This window comes from Barbatula barbatula, assembly GCF_947034865.1.
Source record: "Barbatula barbatula genome assembly, chromosome: 4".
Lineage (NCBI taxonomy): Eukaryota > Metazoa > Chordata > Actinopteri > Cypriniformes > Nemacheilidae > Barbatula > Barbatula barbatula.
Window position 1 is genome coordinate 8,417,513 of NC_136768.1, and position 19,947 is coordinate 8,437,459.

At 40.7% G+C, this 19,947-nt stretch overlaps 1 protein-coding gene across 1 annotated transcript; it reads right to left on the reverse strand.

Annotated features, from left to right (window-relative positions):
- Positions 1 to 6: 6 nt before the first annotated feature.
- Positions 7 to 19,358, reverse strand: prrt4b (proline rich transmembrane protein 4b). Its single transcript, XM_079454877.1, has 4 exons — positions 19,262 to 19,358; positions 13,812 to 14,807; positions 7,751 to 7,861; positions 7 to 2,903 (listed from the first exon to the last, which is right to left on the reverse strand). Exons 2-4 carry the CDS (start codon positions 14,710 to 14,712, stop codon positions 877 to 879), a joined length of 3,039 nt encoding a protein of 1,012 aa, XP_079311003.1. The 5' UTR covers positions 14,713 to 14,807; positions 19,262 to 19,358; the 3' UTR covers positions 7 to 876.
- Positions 19,359 to 19,947: the final 589 nt, after the last annotated feature.

The following is a 19,947-nucleotide window of genomic DNA, read 5'->3' on the forward strand; positions in this document are numbered from 1 at the left end:
TTTTTTGGTATATATTTTATTTAAAATCTTCAGTTTCTCACAGTTCATGTTTTCAAAACATGCACGCTACAAAATGTACAAAGTCTTTTTTATCTAAGCGTTTTATATGGATTGTTAACAGTGTATTGAGTAGCTGAAACATGGTGCAAGACTTGGCAGATAAATAAACTAGTAGTTTATCAAATATACATTGAGATGAATGTTATGGCAGTCTATAGCTCAGTCCATATAGTACTAGGTGTCAGTTTTTAACGTTACCAGTAGATGGCACTACATCTCCCTTTTGATTTTCCCTCTTTGAATAAACTGATTAAATCGATTTGCCTATTCAACATTTATATTGCATTATTCTTGTGAACTCACAGGGAAACCCAAAAACACAAGTTGATATTCAACTTGCTTTGGCAGGCTATTGTTATTATATATAATTGAAAGTATAGGTTTAACAGTATGGTTATCAGTAGTTCTCACTCTCACAGTATCAATCATATAGACAACAAAGGGATTTTGTACAAATGGCTATATAAACGTCACTGTAAGCATTATAGAAATGTCAAAACGTAAAATGCTTCACGATTACAAATTTGTTTACCCATAAGCATTGAGAAGTTTTGTACAAAACCTGCCGCGGGTTCTGGCAGTCGGTGGCACTTAATCCTTTCCAAGAAAAAAAGACTTCATCTATCTCTTTGGGAGACTTACCTCTGAGACATTCAACCAACACTCTTATAAAACGTAACATTTGGCACAGTTCTAGTCTACAAAACATATGCCTGTCTACATTTAAATACAGAGCAAATCTGTTTTGGCACCATGCCTGTCAAATGACCTTGTCTGCCCGTGCGTCCATCATTCTTTGTGTGAAAGTAATCTCCCCTATAGGTCAATAGTCTCACTGCAAACGCTGAGAGAATCAATCTGTCTGCACACACTGATAAACTCTTCTTGGACAGACTGGTCAAACTCTGACTGCTGGTCCAGACTCTCTTGTGAGTTTAATGTTCTGTAGGGTCTCTGTGAACTGCCCTCTTGATGGCGAGAGGTCGTAGTGCGACTTGAACTACCACTCAGAGTAGAGGGTGGAGGATGGTGATTTCCCTCTGGACTAGAGCACAAAACCAGAGAGGAACCAGCCAGTGACTGCCTATAGATGGACGAGGAACTGGAGCTGCCTTTCCAGCGTTCTGGCGATGAGCAGCAAGTGGAGGTTGACAGGGAGGGTGATGGGGATGGAGGAAAGCCTAACGAAGGACCACCTTGTTGGGCTTGAGAAGAGAGAGGGGCCAGGGGTAGGACCTCCACACAGGAAGATGTTCTGTATAGGCATGGATCAGGCGTCAGTGTGTCTCTGAGTGTGGAGTTGGTCTCCCTACCATCCAGTGAACGGTCGCTAGTGGCGAAGGGCCGCAGGGGACTGAAGAGACTCATGGGAAAAAGAGACTCGCTGAACAGCGCTTCATCGATGCTTCTGCGCAGATTTATTGGTGATGGAGGGCGCAGATCTGCTGTGGAGTCGCTGGTGCAGGACGAACCTCCGGAGGGGGCACCGGTGTTAGGCTGATTGTTGGGCAAGTCTAGGTCATGGTCACGATAGGCCAGAGCTCGGTTACTATGATATAAAAGATCAAGGCCATTTAAGCTCCCCAGACGTTCATCCATGAGTGTGTACAAGGGTAGGCACTCTGTTTCTCCATGCCCAATTGGATCACAGATGGCCAGCTTTTCCTGCTGGGATAGAGTCCACTGATAGCTCCCGGGAATTATGGGGGACTTTGCTGCAAGAAGTTCTGTCCAGCATCCGCCTGGCTGGGGAAGGTGGTCTGAACAGTAAACTGGCTGAGAAACTACAAGCACCAGTGTGAGGCAGACCACAGCTTCACACACGCGACAGCTGAACTGAAAAGTCCACCATGGCCATGGCCGAAAGGCTTCAGCACTTCCCGTAAAGCCAAGGGCGTGCAGCATGGCGTAGAGCTGCAACCCTGCACAAGCGAGAGAGAAGACTGCGGATAGCAGCACTGCGGCTGCTGCCCGGTCCCAATCTCTGCTTTCTGCAAACGGGCAACGGTTATATCGCTCGGCTGGCGTTGGCGACGTGTTGTTCAGATGATAAATATGCTTGGAGTCAGCACGGACATAGCAATAAAACACAAAATATGCAACTGATAGGAAAGACGCCAGAGTCACGAAGGCGCCTCTGGAGATCAAGGACAAAAATAGGTAGAGCGTCCCCTGCTGGTCGACATGGAATAGTGCAGCAGGGCCAAAAGCAGCTGCAAAGTGCAGCAGCACTAGGCAGGCCAGTATGCAGGGTCTTTGAAAGGCTGAATAGGACAGCTGCATGCGGGATCGCATTGACAGGAGCAGGAACACCAGACCAAACGCTGCAGTCATGCAGGGAAATGGTGCTTCATAAAGTAGCAGAGAAGCTTCGGTAGATGCCATGCGGTCCTGGTATCCGTAGGCGTCGTAGATCAGGGCGAATGCTCTAGTGCAGCCAGCAGCCACCAGGGAGAGACTGACTAAAGCGAAGTAGCCACACCCTGATGGATATTGTAGAGGCAAACAGAGGAGGTTTAGGGTGGAGGCCAAGGCGACTAAACAGAATACTGTTCCCAGTCCATAAATATGTGCTTCCCACGCCGAACCCCACGTTTGCAGGGCACTGTTCCAGTCAGAATGCAGTGCCACAAGCATAGGTGGCATCGGAAGCAGGATGGGATTCTGAGAGAGGTTGGTGGAGGGTGAGAGTGTGATGTCATTTTTGCTGCCGTTGCTCGGTACAGGGGTGGGCCATGTGTCACTTGAACTGCATATTCCGGAACGTTCTGCATTGCAGTCGGGCAGTGCAGATTCTTCTGTAAAATCTGTCAGCCAGTCCTCAGACGGTGTAGTGGGCATTTCTGAAAGAAAAAAGGGATGGATTGCAATGTTAGTCATACTGATATGCTTTAAACGAAATAAATATGTGAAATAAAAGAAGTAAATTAATTAAAAACACTAAACATTAGCTGACATGCCTTAAATAAATAAATAAGTAAATAAAAACACTAAATATTAGCTGATGCTTTAAATGAAAGAAATAAAGGAAATCCAAAATAATGAGCATGAAATGATACGCTTTGTATAAATAAATAAATAAATAAAATAAAATAAAAATGCTAAACATTAGCTGATATGTTTCTTTAAATCTTGAAAGTAATGAGTGTATAGCATTGTTCTCAAAATGATCAAATTAGTTGCACACATCCAAGGCATACATTACTGGCATCAACATCTTTGACAACCTGTGGTTTGTTTTTTGTATTAAACATCACCGCTGGAGGGCATATCGAGGCTCATTTTACAGCTGAAAGCATAATGCACGGTTTAGACTGGTTATTCCCAAATCTGGAAATGCATTCTGTTAAACAATTGTATCACGTTTAATGTAATCTATGAAAAATAGAACAATTGGAAATGAATGGAAGAAAAGATGTTATAAGCAGCAGGGATCAGAAGGGTGAGCTGCCACGAAAGGCGGAGACATGACATCTGTTGTTTCCATATAAACGTAATTGTGATCATATCGGCTGTTTCGCAGAATGTCGTCGGAGGAGGTTACTGTTTTAGATTTTGCATTCTGCGGCTTGGCTCTGATGCTTGAAGAGTGTTACATTCATCAGAGCTCTATGGCGGTGGGTTGGAACGGCATGTGGAAGTTCCATATGACAGCCATCCTGTGTCATTTTCCAGGTCTGAGAAACGTTCCCTACAGATTTTATTTTGGAATAGTGTATAGTCTTTAGATGACATCATCGCACAGCGCACACATTATGGAAACCCACGCAAGTGTGTCTGTGGCACAGAGACATTTCATGTGTAGAAAAAAATGATCTACCAATATTTCCCTAAACTTGCAACTGATGTGCAAATCCATCGAAGATGCAGAACATTAGCTACAACTGCCATATCTGAGCCGTACAAAAGAGCGCAGAGATGTGCGTCAGCTCTTCAGAGACTGACACATTTAATTACACCCTTTAAATAGCAGATCAGAACCATTACTCATCTGAACTGCTACTATCAGCTATCCTAAAAGAGCCAGTGTGCTTATTGTACCCCCGAGATGGAAACCATGAAGCTTTAAAGGGGAACTGCCACAAGAAAACATTGCTACTCCACCAGCATGGTTTAAAGCCACAAAATGCAATTCACTCTTTGTTAAAAAGTGATGCCAGCTGACAGTCTTTAATATGTTTGCAATGACTGATGCTCGGAAAAAAATCTGTATTTACGACCTTCCTCCTTCAAACCAGCAAGACTGTGTAGACATGGGTCACTCCCAAAGGTGGGTCTGTTTTTTAACGCCAGGCTTGGCCGATGACCACCACTTTGGCTAAATATACTCGTGGTGCCACTCAATGGTGGGCATTGGTGTAGAATGTGAAAAAAAGTGTTTTTTCTATTGGTGGCAGTGAATAGGCATAGGCGGCATTGGATTAATGGTGGCATGCACACTGCTCATTACACATTTCTCTTTAATCAAGTTGACCACAACACAAACCACTGCAGCACACATTAGACCTGTAGGCTGACATCACGATAGCTGTTTACTCACTTTATGTCACGTTAAATATAGGTTACAGTAAAGTATTTCTGTTCACCTCAAAAACACTGTACTCCTTCAAACTTGGCTTGTCTGTGTACACCGGCCTGATTTGTTTACAATGAAACCGTCTGAAAAGCGTTTTCGTTTTGGAAGAATAAAGGAAAGGGGAATAATTCAATTATGCTGTATAACGGTGTTGAAATGTGGAAACAAAATACAACACAAAATCTATATTTATTACATGTTTATTTTTAAAATAATTACAATTTATTATTGATATAAAATGCATTCATTATTTATATTAAATGTGTTTTTTTAAAATAGATTTATTTATAATTAGTCTATAATATAAAATTATATTAAATAAACGAATAAATTGCTTCATTTTGACAAATTAGATGACGTTAAAGGGACGTTTAACAAACATAGATGTTCCAGACTGTCATTTTAAAACCATATGACTTTTTTAAACCAAAAGACATGTTCGGAAGAAGGTTGCTGACTGGCAGTCCAGTCATTTGCCTTCGTTGTATAGAAAATACAGTAGCATCAACATTCTTCATGTGTGTTTACAGAAAGTCCGTTTGGAAGGCGAGTAAATTATTTTAATTTTGGGTGAACTATCATTGTTGTATCATAAATTATATTTACTACATGTACATAAACATCTATAAAATAGTAGATTTTCAAACCATTTGAGTGGGAAATGCCTGTACACACATGCACACACGCGGACATGTACACGCACACACCAAGATTTAAGGTTTGCACTTAAAAAAGAAAACTTGAAAAAAACTTGCTTCCAATCCAAGATACTGTATGTTTTCTGATTGCACATAAATGTAAAGATCATTTAAAGACTTGACAAAAACAATGAAGACATTTCTTTTTCATTCTGTCAATAATGTTCTATATACACTTTCATATGACAATTTGAAAAAATCTGTGTACATCTTGATAAAACCAATCACTGTGTTTGATTATCCAGTGGGTGTGTAGCGTCAGCTGCGTCACTCTACTTTATGGAAAATTGTGTTGTGGGCAGACGTAGGAAGTGGGTGGCGTGAAGGCCGGGCACTGATAAGAGGGTTTGTTTTGGCAGTTGCTTCACACATCCTCCCTCTTCGTTTCTTTTTGTACGCTTGTGCCCTCCAGCCAGAGGGGTATTGGTAATCTGACCGATATCTGTACATTAGCCAAAGTTTCAGTCCAAGAATCAATCAAATCTCAATGACCCCAATCCCGGTCACAACACTGCCACACTGGATGACACTCACCACTCCGTGGAAATGATATGCGCAGGCTTTCACAACAAAACATACACAAGTGGCTCTAGGGACTAGAGGTATTTAACATAGGAGTTGTGGACATGTTTTATAATATCACACAGGCTCTCACTTTCCATACGGGGTTTTGGTACTGCATTGCAGTTGTTTTGACCGAAAGTTCAGCGGGAGGGGACAGGAAGCAGACCAAAGGCAAACGTCTCCACTGATCCACATGGGGTTAATGGAAATCCCTTTCTAATGTTAGGCTGGGTCTATTGTTGATGGTGCCAACCTGGGCGAGTCTACACTTACAGTATTGTGAAATGACTTAATTTATGGTTAGCACTGACATGTTTGCATACAAAGTCTGTAAAGTCATGTTGCCCAATCAACTTCATAGCTTGAATTTTAGTCGCTGATCAAGTTTTCACCGCATGTCTGATCAAATGTCTTTGTGTCTATGAAATACTACACTAGATAAATTATGATGAGGATGAGGATGAGAACATTCGATTTCCTAAACTACGACAGCATCCTCTGCTAAACAGGACCACAGTGATCTACTATCATATCCTTTAGATTTCATCCCCACATTCTCACTTTCATATCAGCCCTCACTAATAATAAATGAATGGGCAGCAGGCTAGAACGAGCTTGTACATATTGATGAAGCCCGTGTAGGCAGATTTTAGACAAGAGGGCAGCGAGAAGACAAGAAGACCATCTGATCCACCTTCTTCCCAGTACATTCAGATTCTAAATCCTTCTGCATCTTTAATTTGAGATACGCCAGCCACAGTTTTGCGGGTCAGAGTTCTGCGTGCTGTTTACTCCATGAGACCCACAAACACACACATACTCTCGCAACCTGGTTCTTAGATCGCCGTGGCACATTTTGTCCATCTATTAACAGAATTTAGGTTAGTCCACTAAACGTGACGGGGAGAATGTGGGTTAGGTGCTTCTGAAAAGTATCTGGGACCTCGTGATCAACAAGAAAGGTGGTATATTTAACAACTCCCATATGTTGATAAATCTACTCTAGTGACGCGTGTTGTGTAACTCTAGTCTCTTGGGCAGGTTAGCCATCGGCTTGTTTTGTAGGAGGAGCCATTGCTGCGAGAAAAGTGCTAGTTCCTCCTCTCTTTGGAAGCAATTACAGACAGGTTGCAGATAGGTGGTCTGGATGCAGTCGACCACATCACACGCACACAAACACTAAATGGGACGCACACAGACAAGTATGGTAGAATACGTTCACCTATCTATATTTAATGTAGAGCTGATAAAATAACAAAGTGAGCCATTTGTAGGTTGGTTCCCAGGACACTGCTCAGGTGCTATCAAATCATGCTGACCAATCCGAAACAGCAACTTTAGCTCGACCAATGAAGTGAATTAATGGCGGGGCCATCTCTTCTAGTTAGGTTGATCTCAACCTTTCATCACCTTTCAATTTCTAACCAATAGAGATTGGCATCAACTATGAATATGTATGTTGTGTTGTCATCTTGAGCATCTTTGAAAGTGTCTAAAGGTCCCATATTGATACTCGGCCCCCCGACACTAGATTTTGTTAGATGGATCACAAAATAAACTCTTCACTTAGTTTAAACTATAATTGCTTTTATTTCTTTTGTTGTCAAATCAAAATTCGTATTTTCACTACTTCAGAAAATGTTGTACGGGGTATTTAATAGAATAAATGTAATTATGCTAATAAAATCAAACGCTGGGTTAGTTTAGTGTTAGCAACAATGGTGTTGTTGTTGTTCAACCTTTACAAGTAAATACCCAGATCAGTCATCTTTGCATTATATTGATAAGAAAACTGGTTCATAACCTGTTGTGTCGTGATGGCAAACAAATATGTACAGACACTTTTAATTACCTGTGTTCCTGCGGGTTGTTGTGCTAGATGATGTTGTCTGCTCGTGTGGCTCCTGGGTTGCCAGATCAGCACCCCTCTGTACTCCCGAATCTCCTTCCTCCAGTGCAAGGCCTGATGGGAAAACAGAGCAGAAGGGTATGTATTGCTGCGTCCCAATTCGCATACTAATCTAAATAGTATAACTAAACAGTGCATGCATAGTTTTGATACCCACTAAAATGTATACACTTTTCCATAGCAAAAACAGTACATACTTCAAAGGCATAATATACATCGGCGAACTGGGACCAAGCATACCTCGAAACGAAGTGTGGAGAGTTTTTATAACTGAAAAAAGGAAGACGCAGGAATATTTCCTAACCCAGTTATGTCAAGCGGACCCCTGCAATGTATTGAACCCAAGCGAATTACAATGGTTTCAGAAATTCTATGCACCAGAAACACAATCTGCTTGGGATTAGTTTAGAAAAGCTTCAAACATAAAGTACACTAGGTTGCCTGTGGCTGTGTAGTACTTACACACACCTTACAGAGACTTAAGACACAATGAGGGCAGAGTGTTTAACATCAGCGGTCAATGATTCCCAAAGATCTCATTGAAATAACTCTTTCCAAGTCTCACAAGAATGCCTCCATGTGTAGTATTTTCTTTATTAGGTGTATTGAAGCATACTTGTCTGGATAATATACAGCATCAATGTATTTAAATAAGTATGGAGATTTTTGTGCACCTCAGAGTCTACTGTAAATGTATATTCTGCAGATGTTTGATCATCGCAGATCTTCTTTCTAATGCTGAAAGTCTCTACGTTATCTCTCATTACCATGAATAATACGCTCTGCACTGAACCAAGCAAGGGGACTACAAGAAGAGCACGTGTGCTTGTGTGACAGCTCTGCTCATCCCCTCCTGGCGGGGTTTCGCGCAAGCTTGCCATTAAGCCACCACTTGCTTCCATATTTCAATTTTCATTTTTGAATAACTAAACAGACAAATTTCAAATCCCGTTTGTGATATGACACTAGATATTTGGTTCATTAATGGAAATGAAATAGGTGGATATATTAGATCTGAATTGTCAGTGACATAATATTATAGCCAGCTTCAACATCAGCCAGCTACCATGACCCCACACAAGCTGGATAAACTGGCAGGGATATAGTAGGTGTTGTATGAATATATCGGATTCAATGCTGTATTTCCATAAGATTAACATCATACTGATTTACTTCTATGTCTACACATGGCTGATTTAGAGATTCTGGTTGATGTATAAATGGAGTTCAGATTATCTTTCACAAGCCGGCTTCAAATGGGTAGTTAGATGTCCTCCGTCACTTTCCATCAGAGCCACCTAAACCACTAGCCCTTATAAGATGGTGAGGGATGTTCTCTTACATTGAGATTTCTCCATCTTTCTTTCTCGTTCGCCTCCGTCGACCTTTTACTGCGCTATACCCCATCCTCTCTCTCTCTCGTGCTCACACCCACATTTCATTCCTCTCTCTATTAATAAAGAGGGAATTAGATCAGAATTTGTCATTTGGACCCCTGCACAGCGCAAGATCCATCACTGAATGTTTCTCACAGGAGCTGAGTGTATGGCCGTTTGGGGCACAGGTTGTCGGGACCGAATGTCCCCACGTGGATAGTAAAATGTAAAATTGCCTACGTGAGAAGCCAATGGGCCCCATGAGAAAAAAGGCTTGATATACATATTCAATATTGCAAAGAGGTTTGTGTGAGGTAAGGTGTGGGGATAGAAAATATCATTAACTCGGAATTAAAATAATAAACGTCCTCACATTACAGATAAATGAATGTGTGTGGGGGAGGGTTGTAAAAGAGATTAAAAAGGTAATCCAATAGATTCTGGATAAAAAATCAAGTCTCAATTTTATTAAAAGAGGATCTAAATTTAGAAAGAAAGCCAGTAATGAGTTTAGTCCAGACTCTCCTATATAAGCAGAATATTAATATTAACCTTATATTAAATGATAAAGGTGTACCGTGTCCTCAGTTTACTCAAAACAGTGCTTTAAACTAGTTTTTCCTGACAATTACAAACTACCGAGGAAGCCGTGACCTTGCCAACCATTTTGGTTATGATCTGGGCCCGTATTGATCAAGCTTTGGAGAATTACTCACAAGAACACTTCTAAGAATTGACTTAAGAGTAAACCAATTCTTGGGCTCAAAACCGCGCTTAAAAGTTAGTAATAAAGCAGCTCAGTCGTTATTTAAGTGAAGTGTAGGACTAAATCCTAAATTTCCATTTTAGGGATGATTTATGACACTTTGCTGTGCCGCAACCGGGATTTTGGGTGACGACACTGCCACGGACCAATCACTGAATAGATTTCCTTATTTAAGAATATTCTTCGATACGGTCACGTTGAATGGTGAGTTTATATTCAACACATATATGACAATAAAGACTTTTCAAGAGAACATATTATGATAAAGACATCGGAAATGAAAGATAAACAAGTTTCCACCATTTCTTAATCGGTGCAGAATTTTGTTTTTATTTGTTTTAGTCTAGTAGTTTTGCTTTAAATACAATGATATGTTTGGCATGAATCTTTTCTTGCATTTTAAATCGCATCAATAACAATACAGCATAGTGAGAATGCGCAAAAATAATTGCAATACAGCATAACAAGATGACAATCCATTGCAATACAGCTTAACTACAACGTGCAACAGTACTGATGATACATAGGGCATGTATAAATGTATAAACTAGATTATAAAAATTATGTGTGGATGTTGTTTTATTGACACTCAACCTCCTGTCCCACCCGTAATAATATGCAGGGGAGTACCGAATTTATGTGTGTATAACGTGGAATCTACGGTTCCGTCGACCAATTGCTCTGTCCACCACAGGTCTCTGTCTCCTCAGCACCGTTACAAGCCCCTAGTGGCAACTCCTTAGCACTTGAGAGACCCCTCGGGCGGGCTTTAATAATTGGTAGAGTGATTCTTAGCTTTAAGAAATTTCATAACTTAACTTTGGAAGTACAAGAAGTTGAAGTACATTTCATGAATTCTCAGCACTTCAGACTAAAATGTCACTTTGAGACGCTTGATAAATAGGGTTCCTGATCTCCCCCTGACATAAACAGCATGTCACAAGGAGTGTGCACAATGATATAATGAAATGTTGAATTTTATGATCAAACTAGAAGTGCGTCACAAACATTTTCAGCATGTCAAATTCATTCAGGCCAGACAGCAGCCACATGGTACCGACCAATTATCTGCACTTTCAAATATGTGTAACTAATTTATGAAATGATTTGATAGTGGTTTAGCATGTGTGTATGTGCACATAAGAGCCGGCTGCGCTTAATTCAGCCAAAAAGGAAATTCGGTCATTATTTACTTACTCTAATATTACTTCAACCCGTTGATGTCATTCTTTCCATGGAAAATATCACAAAAACGTCTGCAGCATATAGTGACCATGTGTATAAAGTATAAAAACACCATGAGAATACTAGTCCCTGAATGATGTGCTACTGTCTTTTTTTATAGTTTTACACGTGCATGAGTGAAACTCAAGTTGTAATGATGTTATCAGTTGTTAACTAATCATTCTCTCTGCTAACTATGAAACATTGTTTGTGTTTTAAAGGAGTAGTTCACCTTCAAAATGGAAATTCATCCTTTACACGCCCATTTCCGATCTGTCTAACTTTCTTTCTACTGCCGAACCCCAAAAAATATATTTTGAAAAATGCAGAACAGCAGAGGCCCCCATTCACTTATATTGTAAACAATGCAAGTGGATGTGGGGCTGCTAACAAGATTCTTCAAAATATCTTCTTTTGTGAGACGTCATACAGGTTTGAAATGACAAGAGGGGGAGTAAATGATGAAAGAATTTTTATTTTAAAGGTGAACTACTCTTTTAAGAAACACAATAAACAAAGTGACATTGGCAAATGTGATTCCTAAAATTCTCCTATTGTGTTCCACAAAAAATGGTTTAACTTTTGTTCCACTAGCAGCGTGTCAAAATTCTTGGTGTTTTCTTTAAGTAGGTTTAATTTCTCCCAGTCACTGCGCTAAACAGCCTCTTTATCCTTCCAGTCTGTCACCATTTCAACACTCATTTTTTCCATCCCCATGTTCTCCTCATCCATGTTTTCCCCTCCTCCTCCTCTTAGATCCAGTGTTGTAATTGACCTTTCTCTCTGCTCCAGCGTGTTTTTAGAGGTGGGGGATAAGCAATTTCTGGCTGCTTGCACCTCCGGAACACAAGGTGACCCAAACATTAGTCAATAATTTGCTGTTTCACGCGCACACACGAAGAGACACTGCAATTTTCCCCGTATAGAAAGAGCCATGTTTCTGTAGCCACCCAGATGGAGGGCACATCCTTGTTTGATATTTCTCACTGTTGAATTTTCTTTATTTTATATTATCACATTGAGTTAAACTGATTTACCGCAGCATCAAGTCCGTCAAGATATTTGCAATTGATGGAAATTTACATTTTTGCATTTGGCTGACCTTTTCCGCCTCGGTGCATTAAAGCTGTACTGGAATTGTTTTAAATACATACATTATACAACATATATATTAGTAAATACATTGCCTGGATATCAAATGCCCATGGTTGCTTTACCATCTGACCGGAAAACACCAATTGTTCTCTTTCTAAACAACTCTCTCAATATTTTCTGTTTCCTGGCTCAGCCACACTCCCTCATCTAAAAGCATACAAGTTCAGACAGAGAGGAAAAGAACAGGACATTAAAAAACTGCATCTCTGGAAGCCAGTAGAGGGTTCAAAGAAAACGTAGGACTGAAGGGCTAAAGGAGACTTATGGCTGGAAAAAAGAGAAATCCAGTAAACATCACGAGAGGCCTATTACTGAGAGAGAGAGAGAGAGAGAGAGAGAGAGAGAGAGAGAGAGAGACAGAGAGAGAGAATGATAGAGGGAATGAAGAAAAGGAGACTAAATGTTGAGAGCAGCATGCTCAGCATCCATGAACAGGCGGTGCAGAAAAACAACGTCCCAGAGGAACGGCCGACTCTGCCTTTGGCATACTGATCAAATGCCGCCCAGTTAGATGCTTCTTCGGTACAAATCCCATGCTTACTTTACACACACACACCCCTGCCTTTCTACACCCCTGGCTGTAGATACCAAACAGAGCCATGTCAACACTGGTTAACACAGCTTGGCCACATTACAGAAGAACACAGGTAAAGGCCATGGCACGTTATTTACGGAAGTATCCAGATCGATTTTGGACGTAATTACAGGTATATTTATATTTTCATTATCTGTAGGCAGGTCTAGAGGTCATTTGGACTTGCAAACTCCATATAGTCATCTCTAATTGTGTCGAGCATTGCATTGTGGGATACAATATTCCTCAGTGTGCTCTGCATATTTTACACATTTAGCAGGTCATCTACGTGCTGCAGAAAATCGCATTTTGTGCACAGTACATATTTTACTCAGTATGCTTTTTCAACCATTACCTATACACTTAATTTCATACGTGTGACATAAATAAGCACGAGATGGTACCCCTGTAATGACAGCATGTTCTTACTTGGGACAATACTCAACCTTTTTCATTATTTATGGGCAACACTTTGCATGTTTTAGTGACTCATCAACGACATCAATAATCAATTCATCAGCCTGACAGTGATACCCCTCGATTGGTAATCAATAAGTGCTCGATTTCTTATTAAAAGGGAAAGTCTTCTTAAAGTGATAGTTCACCCAAAAAAGGTTTTTTTTACCCTCATGTTGTTCAAAAACTGTTTTTGACTCTTAGAGAATTTTTCTTTTTTGAGAAATGTCTCAGTGTTTTTGTGTTAGAAGGAAAGTCAAGGGGGGCCAATGTTGGTTACCAACATTCTTTAAAATATATTTTTGTGTGAACTATCCCTTTATAGACAATAAAAAGATCAAAAATAATATAGCAATGGCTGGTCTTGAGTGCTCAATTTGTATATTTGATTATTTCGAGTGTATGCTTAGGTTGTAGCTCAACAGATGAACAGATAAGATAGAGCCAACTTACCTCCTGTTGGAAGGGTGGAAGACAATTCTGGGCCGATGCTTTGGAATTTCTCCTCTCCTCTTGGGCCTGTGGTTTGTTCTGCCAATATAAATCCATCTAGAGGTTTGTCAGTGGGCTTAAATTGTGTCCAGTTTGGCACTGTGGTCAATTGTTCTGTCCCCAGTATGTTTTGTTCAGGGCTGTAGGTGTTCAGAGGTTCAGTGGATAGTTCAGACTTCGGATTTGCTGGTGTTATTAAAGGTGTTGTCAGTAATTTGTGTTCTGTTGTTGTTGATGGAGTTACTGTAGTTATTGGTTGTTGACTGTAAACGTTCCTAGTTTCTGTAGTATATCTCGATGTGCTCGTGTGAGCAGTTGATGTTTGGGGTTGAGTTATCAGCGGAGACGATGTTTGTGGTGTCTTCTCTGTGCTCGGGGCATTATTGGGGGGCCAGTGGTCAAGGTCATAGTTAGAAAAAGATGTAGGTCTATCCAGTCGCTGTATGTTCCTGAGTAGTTCATTTGTTGGCAGTTGTGCTGATTTTAAGGGCAGCGGGGTGCCTAACTGAACAATGTTGCTTTGAACTCTTTCAGTGGTGGTTGTGGTTAGCTGATATCTTGGGCTGGTAGACTCATCTGATAAAGGAGGAGGAGTATAGTTTTGTGTTGTGGCTTCTGGGAGTATTGGGTTTCCCGTTGTTGTGTCAGAACCTTTTTTTTCAGAACCATAAAAGCCCCATGTTCCCAAACCAAATAATGGAAGTTTTGGTTTCCATTTTCCCATGTAGGGTATGCCCCATCCTTTCTCTTTTGCTTGTACCTGGGGGGTCGATTTCGGCCCAAACCCACTGAAAAATCCATTTGCAGTGCCGGAGAGACACAGGAGGGTAACAACCCCAAGGGTCCCACGCAGAAGCGGCATTCTGCCTCGCTAATGTTGACAAGGACCTCTGCTCACATGGTGTTTGACTTGACGTGGACTATCCACCAGATTCTTAGGGTTCTGGAGAAAAAGCCCTAAAAACATAGAAAAGATAGATCACACGTGAGATCTTGTTGGTACAGCAAACCAAACCGAGATCTCCATTTAGTCTCAAGAACAATGACAAAAAGCGCAAAAATCTTCTTGCATAGTATGTGAGAAGTCACTGAATCGTGTCAACTACTCTAGACACCACAATGTAATGTTTTTGAAACCTTGAGTGTGTTTGTGAGAACGTCATATGCTGTAAGTTTGTGAGTGTAGTAGCGACATACCGAGCTCTCCTCTTTCTGTTTTCAAAGTGGTGGCCTTAGCTCTCCATTGACAGAGCAATTATAGAGGCAGAGATCTTTAAGAATACTAATCGGAGATCTTATTGTGGGTGTGTATGCATATATGGGGGCGGTGCAGAACATATAGAGGCCCGGGTTCTTTGTGGAGCTGTGGGCTAATTTTGGAAGATAAAGCTTATGCCCTGTAACCCCAGTGAGAGGAGTTGAATTTGCTGGAATTTATCTCCGAGGGAGACCTGCTTGTACTGAGCCTCACACACTTTTCTGCTCCACCCCCACATGACTCTCTCGCTCTTTCTCGCTTTCTTTCTCTCCCCCACACACAATTGATTTATTCTTGAAACTGAAATAAACTCTCCACTCTTCCACTGGGAAAAAAATAAATTAGTCAGTAAACAATGGCATAACCGTTTAGATTTTGTTCACGTCTTGATATTTTACCCAACTGTGTCTCAATGCCATCTGCATCTCAGAAAGAAGACGCAACTCCTGCTCACAGCCTAATGCGGTTTGTTTACTAGATTAAACCAAGTAACAAGCTCTGAGCTAATGGGCTTTAAAGAAGATTGATGGATCTCAGTTTCGTATTGGTGAGAAAATGCTAAACATCAGCTGCGACCTATGGATACACGATGACCTTTTCAAATGATTATTCATATATTAGCAAACCATTTGCCAAAGGTACTGGGGCTCTTGTTTTAAATTGTTGTCATTATTGTTGCCATTGAATTTGGTGCGATCTGACACACTAAGCTAACAGCAAATTTGCTAAATAAATGTCACAACATTAAAAACTATGCCAAGTGCTATGTTTTATTATAAAGCTGTATATCGTTATAAATTGTAATGCACCTGTAACTCAAATCCAGACTACTGTACATCAGATTCCAAGCAGCAGTGACAGGAAAGCAGTCTCAAGGCGGAAGTGGGTGGAGCTACAGGTGAATATGACATCGTCATGAGACTTGCTGTCAAGTATGACTCTTCAGCTGACTATCTCCTCAGGTCTGGCTTTCAAATGTATAATCTCTCCACAGTAGACGCTGCTAGATCTCAACTGCCTGGTTGAGTCACAGTCATTACTGTCATTATTGAGCAGACCATTTAATCATTACCACACTTCACACCACCTGCTTTGCCCTATAAGTGTCCCATCTCCTGCATCCTCCCTATTAAAAACGCCATCACTGCCGGCCAGATATATGAAAAACATTCTCACCTTATATGTGAAGAACAGTTCAGTCTGTGCTTAATGCCTCTGTAAGTCAGACCCCATCGGAGCTTATTACAAAGTATCGCAAATACTGTGTATGTGTCAGAGGCTGTGCCAAAGAGGAAACCTTAATGACTGTATAGCTTAGAGCTTTACAACAAGACCCCTCCCCTTTTCTTTCTCAATCCATTTGTCTCTTTCTCTCTCTCTCTCTCTCTCTCTCTCTCTCTCACATTGTTAGGTAGTTCCACTGTGTCTGGCAAAGAAAGGTCTTTCCTGCGCAGGATGTAACCACTCAAGCAGAAATCAGGGAAAAAAGAGAGCATTCGAGAGCTACTTCTGATTTAACATCACACACTTATTCTTTGCCCAAAATCCTTCCCTCCCTTTTATATTTGGAAAGTGGTCCTTCTGTCTACAGCGCCTGTTACCCACAATGCCCTTCTTTCTTACAATCACCTTACAGATCATAACAGTATGAATACAGATTGTCATCCAAAGTACACTTTTAGTCCTCTTCTCTTTTACTTAAAAATCGGTAGTTCACGCCGCAGCATAGTACCGGATTTGCCTAGGATCCCAAATGCAATGACAATGCTTGTATGATTATGCAATAGATTCATATTTAAAAGGATAGATCACCCAGAAAAGACAAATCTGTCATCAATTAATCACCCTCTTGTCATTTTGGACGTGTATGGCTTTCTTTCTTCTGCAGAACGCAAAAGAAGATATTTGACTTGCACTGGTTTAGTGTCTGTATAGAAAATGGGTCAATATGTACTGCCGTTGTTCAGTTACTAACGTTCTTCAAAATATATTTTGTGATCTATCCCTTTAATGTCATTTGATGCATTTTATTATACACATTTAGCGTTGTTTTTCCACGCTGTCCCCTGCGGCAAATAAATTCAGAACACGCTGAGCCTTTTGAGTTGCAGGCGCCATCCGTCAACAACGTTCAATTGAATTCTTGATTCAAAATAACAATTCCATTAAAGAAGTGGTCAAAGAACCTGGCTGAAAACCTGAAAACCTTCAGGGAGCTAAGAGAAGGCCGTAAGATCATAGACGGGGTGGAAATGTTCTTCTCTCAATATGTGCTCTTGTAAGCATTTCTAGCAATGAGGACCTTCTTAAGTGGTGATGGATTGACTCGTCATGGTATCAATTATTTTAACAGGCCTCCAGACGTGCATGACTACTGTGGGAATCATTGGATCACCCCTTGAAGAAACTGACTGATTTATTCACAGCGGCTTTCTGTCTTACAGACGCCGTGGGGGAGGGGGTGTTTATGACCTGCAGCCATAAAAAAGACAGACCCCTAAATGGGGGTCTTTCTTTAAACCCAGTCTAAAGGGACAGCAAAAGCCATTAGTCTAACCTTAACCCTAGATTAACCCAACCATGGACTAATGCAGCTAAGGTATGGTGCTTCATGTCCGTGGTGGTCCATTGTCAGAATTTGGTCTCTATTTGGCTCTAAATTACTAGTTTAGGAATAGACAGAAATCATTTAAATGTATTTGTTGATAGCATTCATCTACACATCTGCAATGGAGAGTCCAGCGCCCAGTTTAACACAACCTCCACTAAATCACTTAAAATCAATCAGTTTGACGGATCATTGAATAGCCGTTACAGTGTTTTCCCCTCACATTCCCTCAGACTGTAAAACACCGGACTGAATACTCTTAACTATATGTACACAATCATTTCCACACCATTGGCTTTCTGTGTCCCAATGGTTTTGTTATTTAACAGGGCGTTTTATTACCCATTGCGGTCCTATGCCAGGATCGATCCTTTTAAATTTAGTTCCTTCCTGCACATATATCCAAAGATCATTGAATGTTCTTGTACTTCACTGTATGGGCAATTAGAACATGCATTTATATTTTAATATATTGAATCATCTCTTTCTATTTTAAAAGAGGGAAACATTTATGTGTTATGGATGTGACAAAAAAAGCATGCACGTTTTTGAGAGACCACATACTTTGTAGGTTTTCTGTGAATTAAAATGTGCAAATCAAATGCTAAAATAACCAACAAATGAAGGGGTTGCTCTTTATAGAACATAAAATAGTTACTATTTAATATCAATTTGCCCATTTATGAGAAATATGGACCATTATGGAAACAATGGAAAAAGATATGCTTCAAAAACTTTGGCACCAAACAACCAAATACTGACTTCCAACCTATCAGAATGTTGAAAACCTTAAGGTTGACATTTGCATGGAATTGCCTGTATCCAGAATTGCCTGTATCCATGTTTCCTGGTTGCAATTTCACTCTACAACGTCACATGTAGAGTTTACGGTCTCACAAACTACAACATATGATGTGCATATCAATCAAATGATTCTCAATGTGGTCTCAGCAACGTGTTGATGTTTATGACTATATCGTTACCTAAACCAGTTCCCATCAATCCCTTCGTGTTTTTAAATGCAGGTTATTTTAAACATGTCTACATCCATGTTTTCCAAATTCAAAACACACACACCCAGGACAACGCACCTTAATGGAGTCAATGCCACTTTAAATGCACGATATATGACCTGTCACACGAATGTTTTCATGAGCTTTTCTCTCCAAGCATCCGGATCACCTGATTATCTCAAACGCACCGTTCCCAGCGCAGGCGGCTACGTCGACTGCCTTTGCCATGGTTACCAGAAGAGCAGAATATATCTTAAATGAGAGCTTTACCCACACCGCACATACGTGCGTGTGCAGAGGTCTGAGATTTTATTCCGTTTCGCTGTGCAGCGTTCAAGAGAAATTACAGATGTTTACATGACATGTCACAAGCACTACACATACCCACACGCACATTTCAAGGTTGTTATTCCTCATATGCAAGCATACAGAAGAGATTCAGCCCCCCTCCCTGAATCACCTGCAGCAAAGCTGTAGCCTCCATAAACAAACATGTTGAACAGTGAGATGAACGAGAGCAGGAAAAACTCACCGTTCCTCCAGAGGAGGAGAGGAAATAGAGAATGCAGAGGCACCAGCAGCACTCCACTGCAGGAGAGAGAGTGAGCGATCTGTCTCCCTGCGCGTGTGGGAGAGAAATTGTTTTCTGCTGCACTCTCTCTCTCTCCCCTGCTCTCTCTCTCTCCTCCCCTCTCTCGCTGCATCACTAGTCCAGTATAGGATTCGGATGCACAGTATCTGGTCACACCTCACTGAGCAGATTGTTAGTGAGCAGAGAGCAAGCACTGTACACCAGGCAACAAACATCAGGGAATTAAGAATCTCACACATGCAAAACAAACACACAGGGAATACATACTGTATGCATGTGCATGAGGTGATGGAAACCACAGCATCAGTCTTTTACCATTCCACTCATTTTATGTACATTTGAGCGATTCATTGAAAAGTATTTATTAATTTTTTGTACATGTTCTTCCATCAAACAGGTTTCCACATCTTGGTAGTCAACCTGCACATGATTTATCATTCCCAATAAATTTCATCAATAAAAAGAATTCAAACAAAAATCCCAAATCCGAAAATTGATTCACGTTTGTGTTATTTACCAGCTACCTTAACTCTTCCCACCATTGACAATATTTTCTCTAATATTATATGCTATTTTTTCTTTTAACATCTTGTATTTTAAACATAGAAGAAAATGTTCCTGGAGCC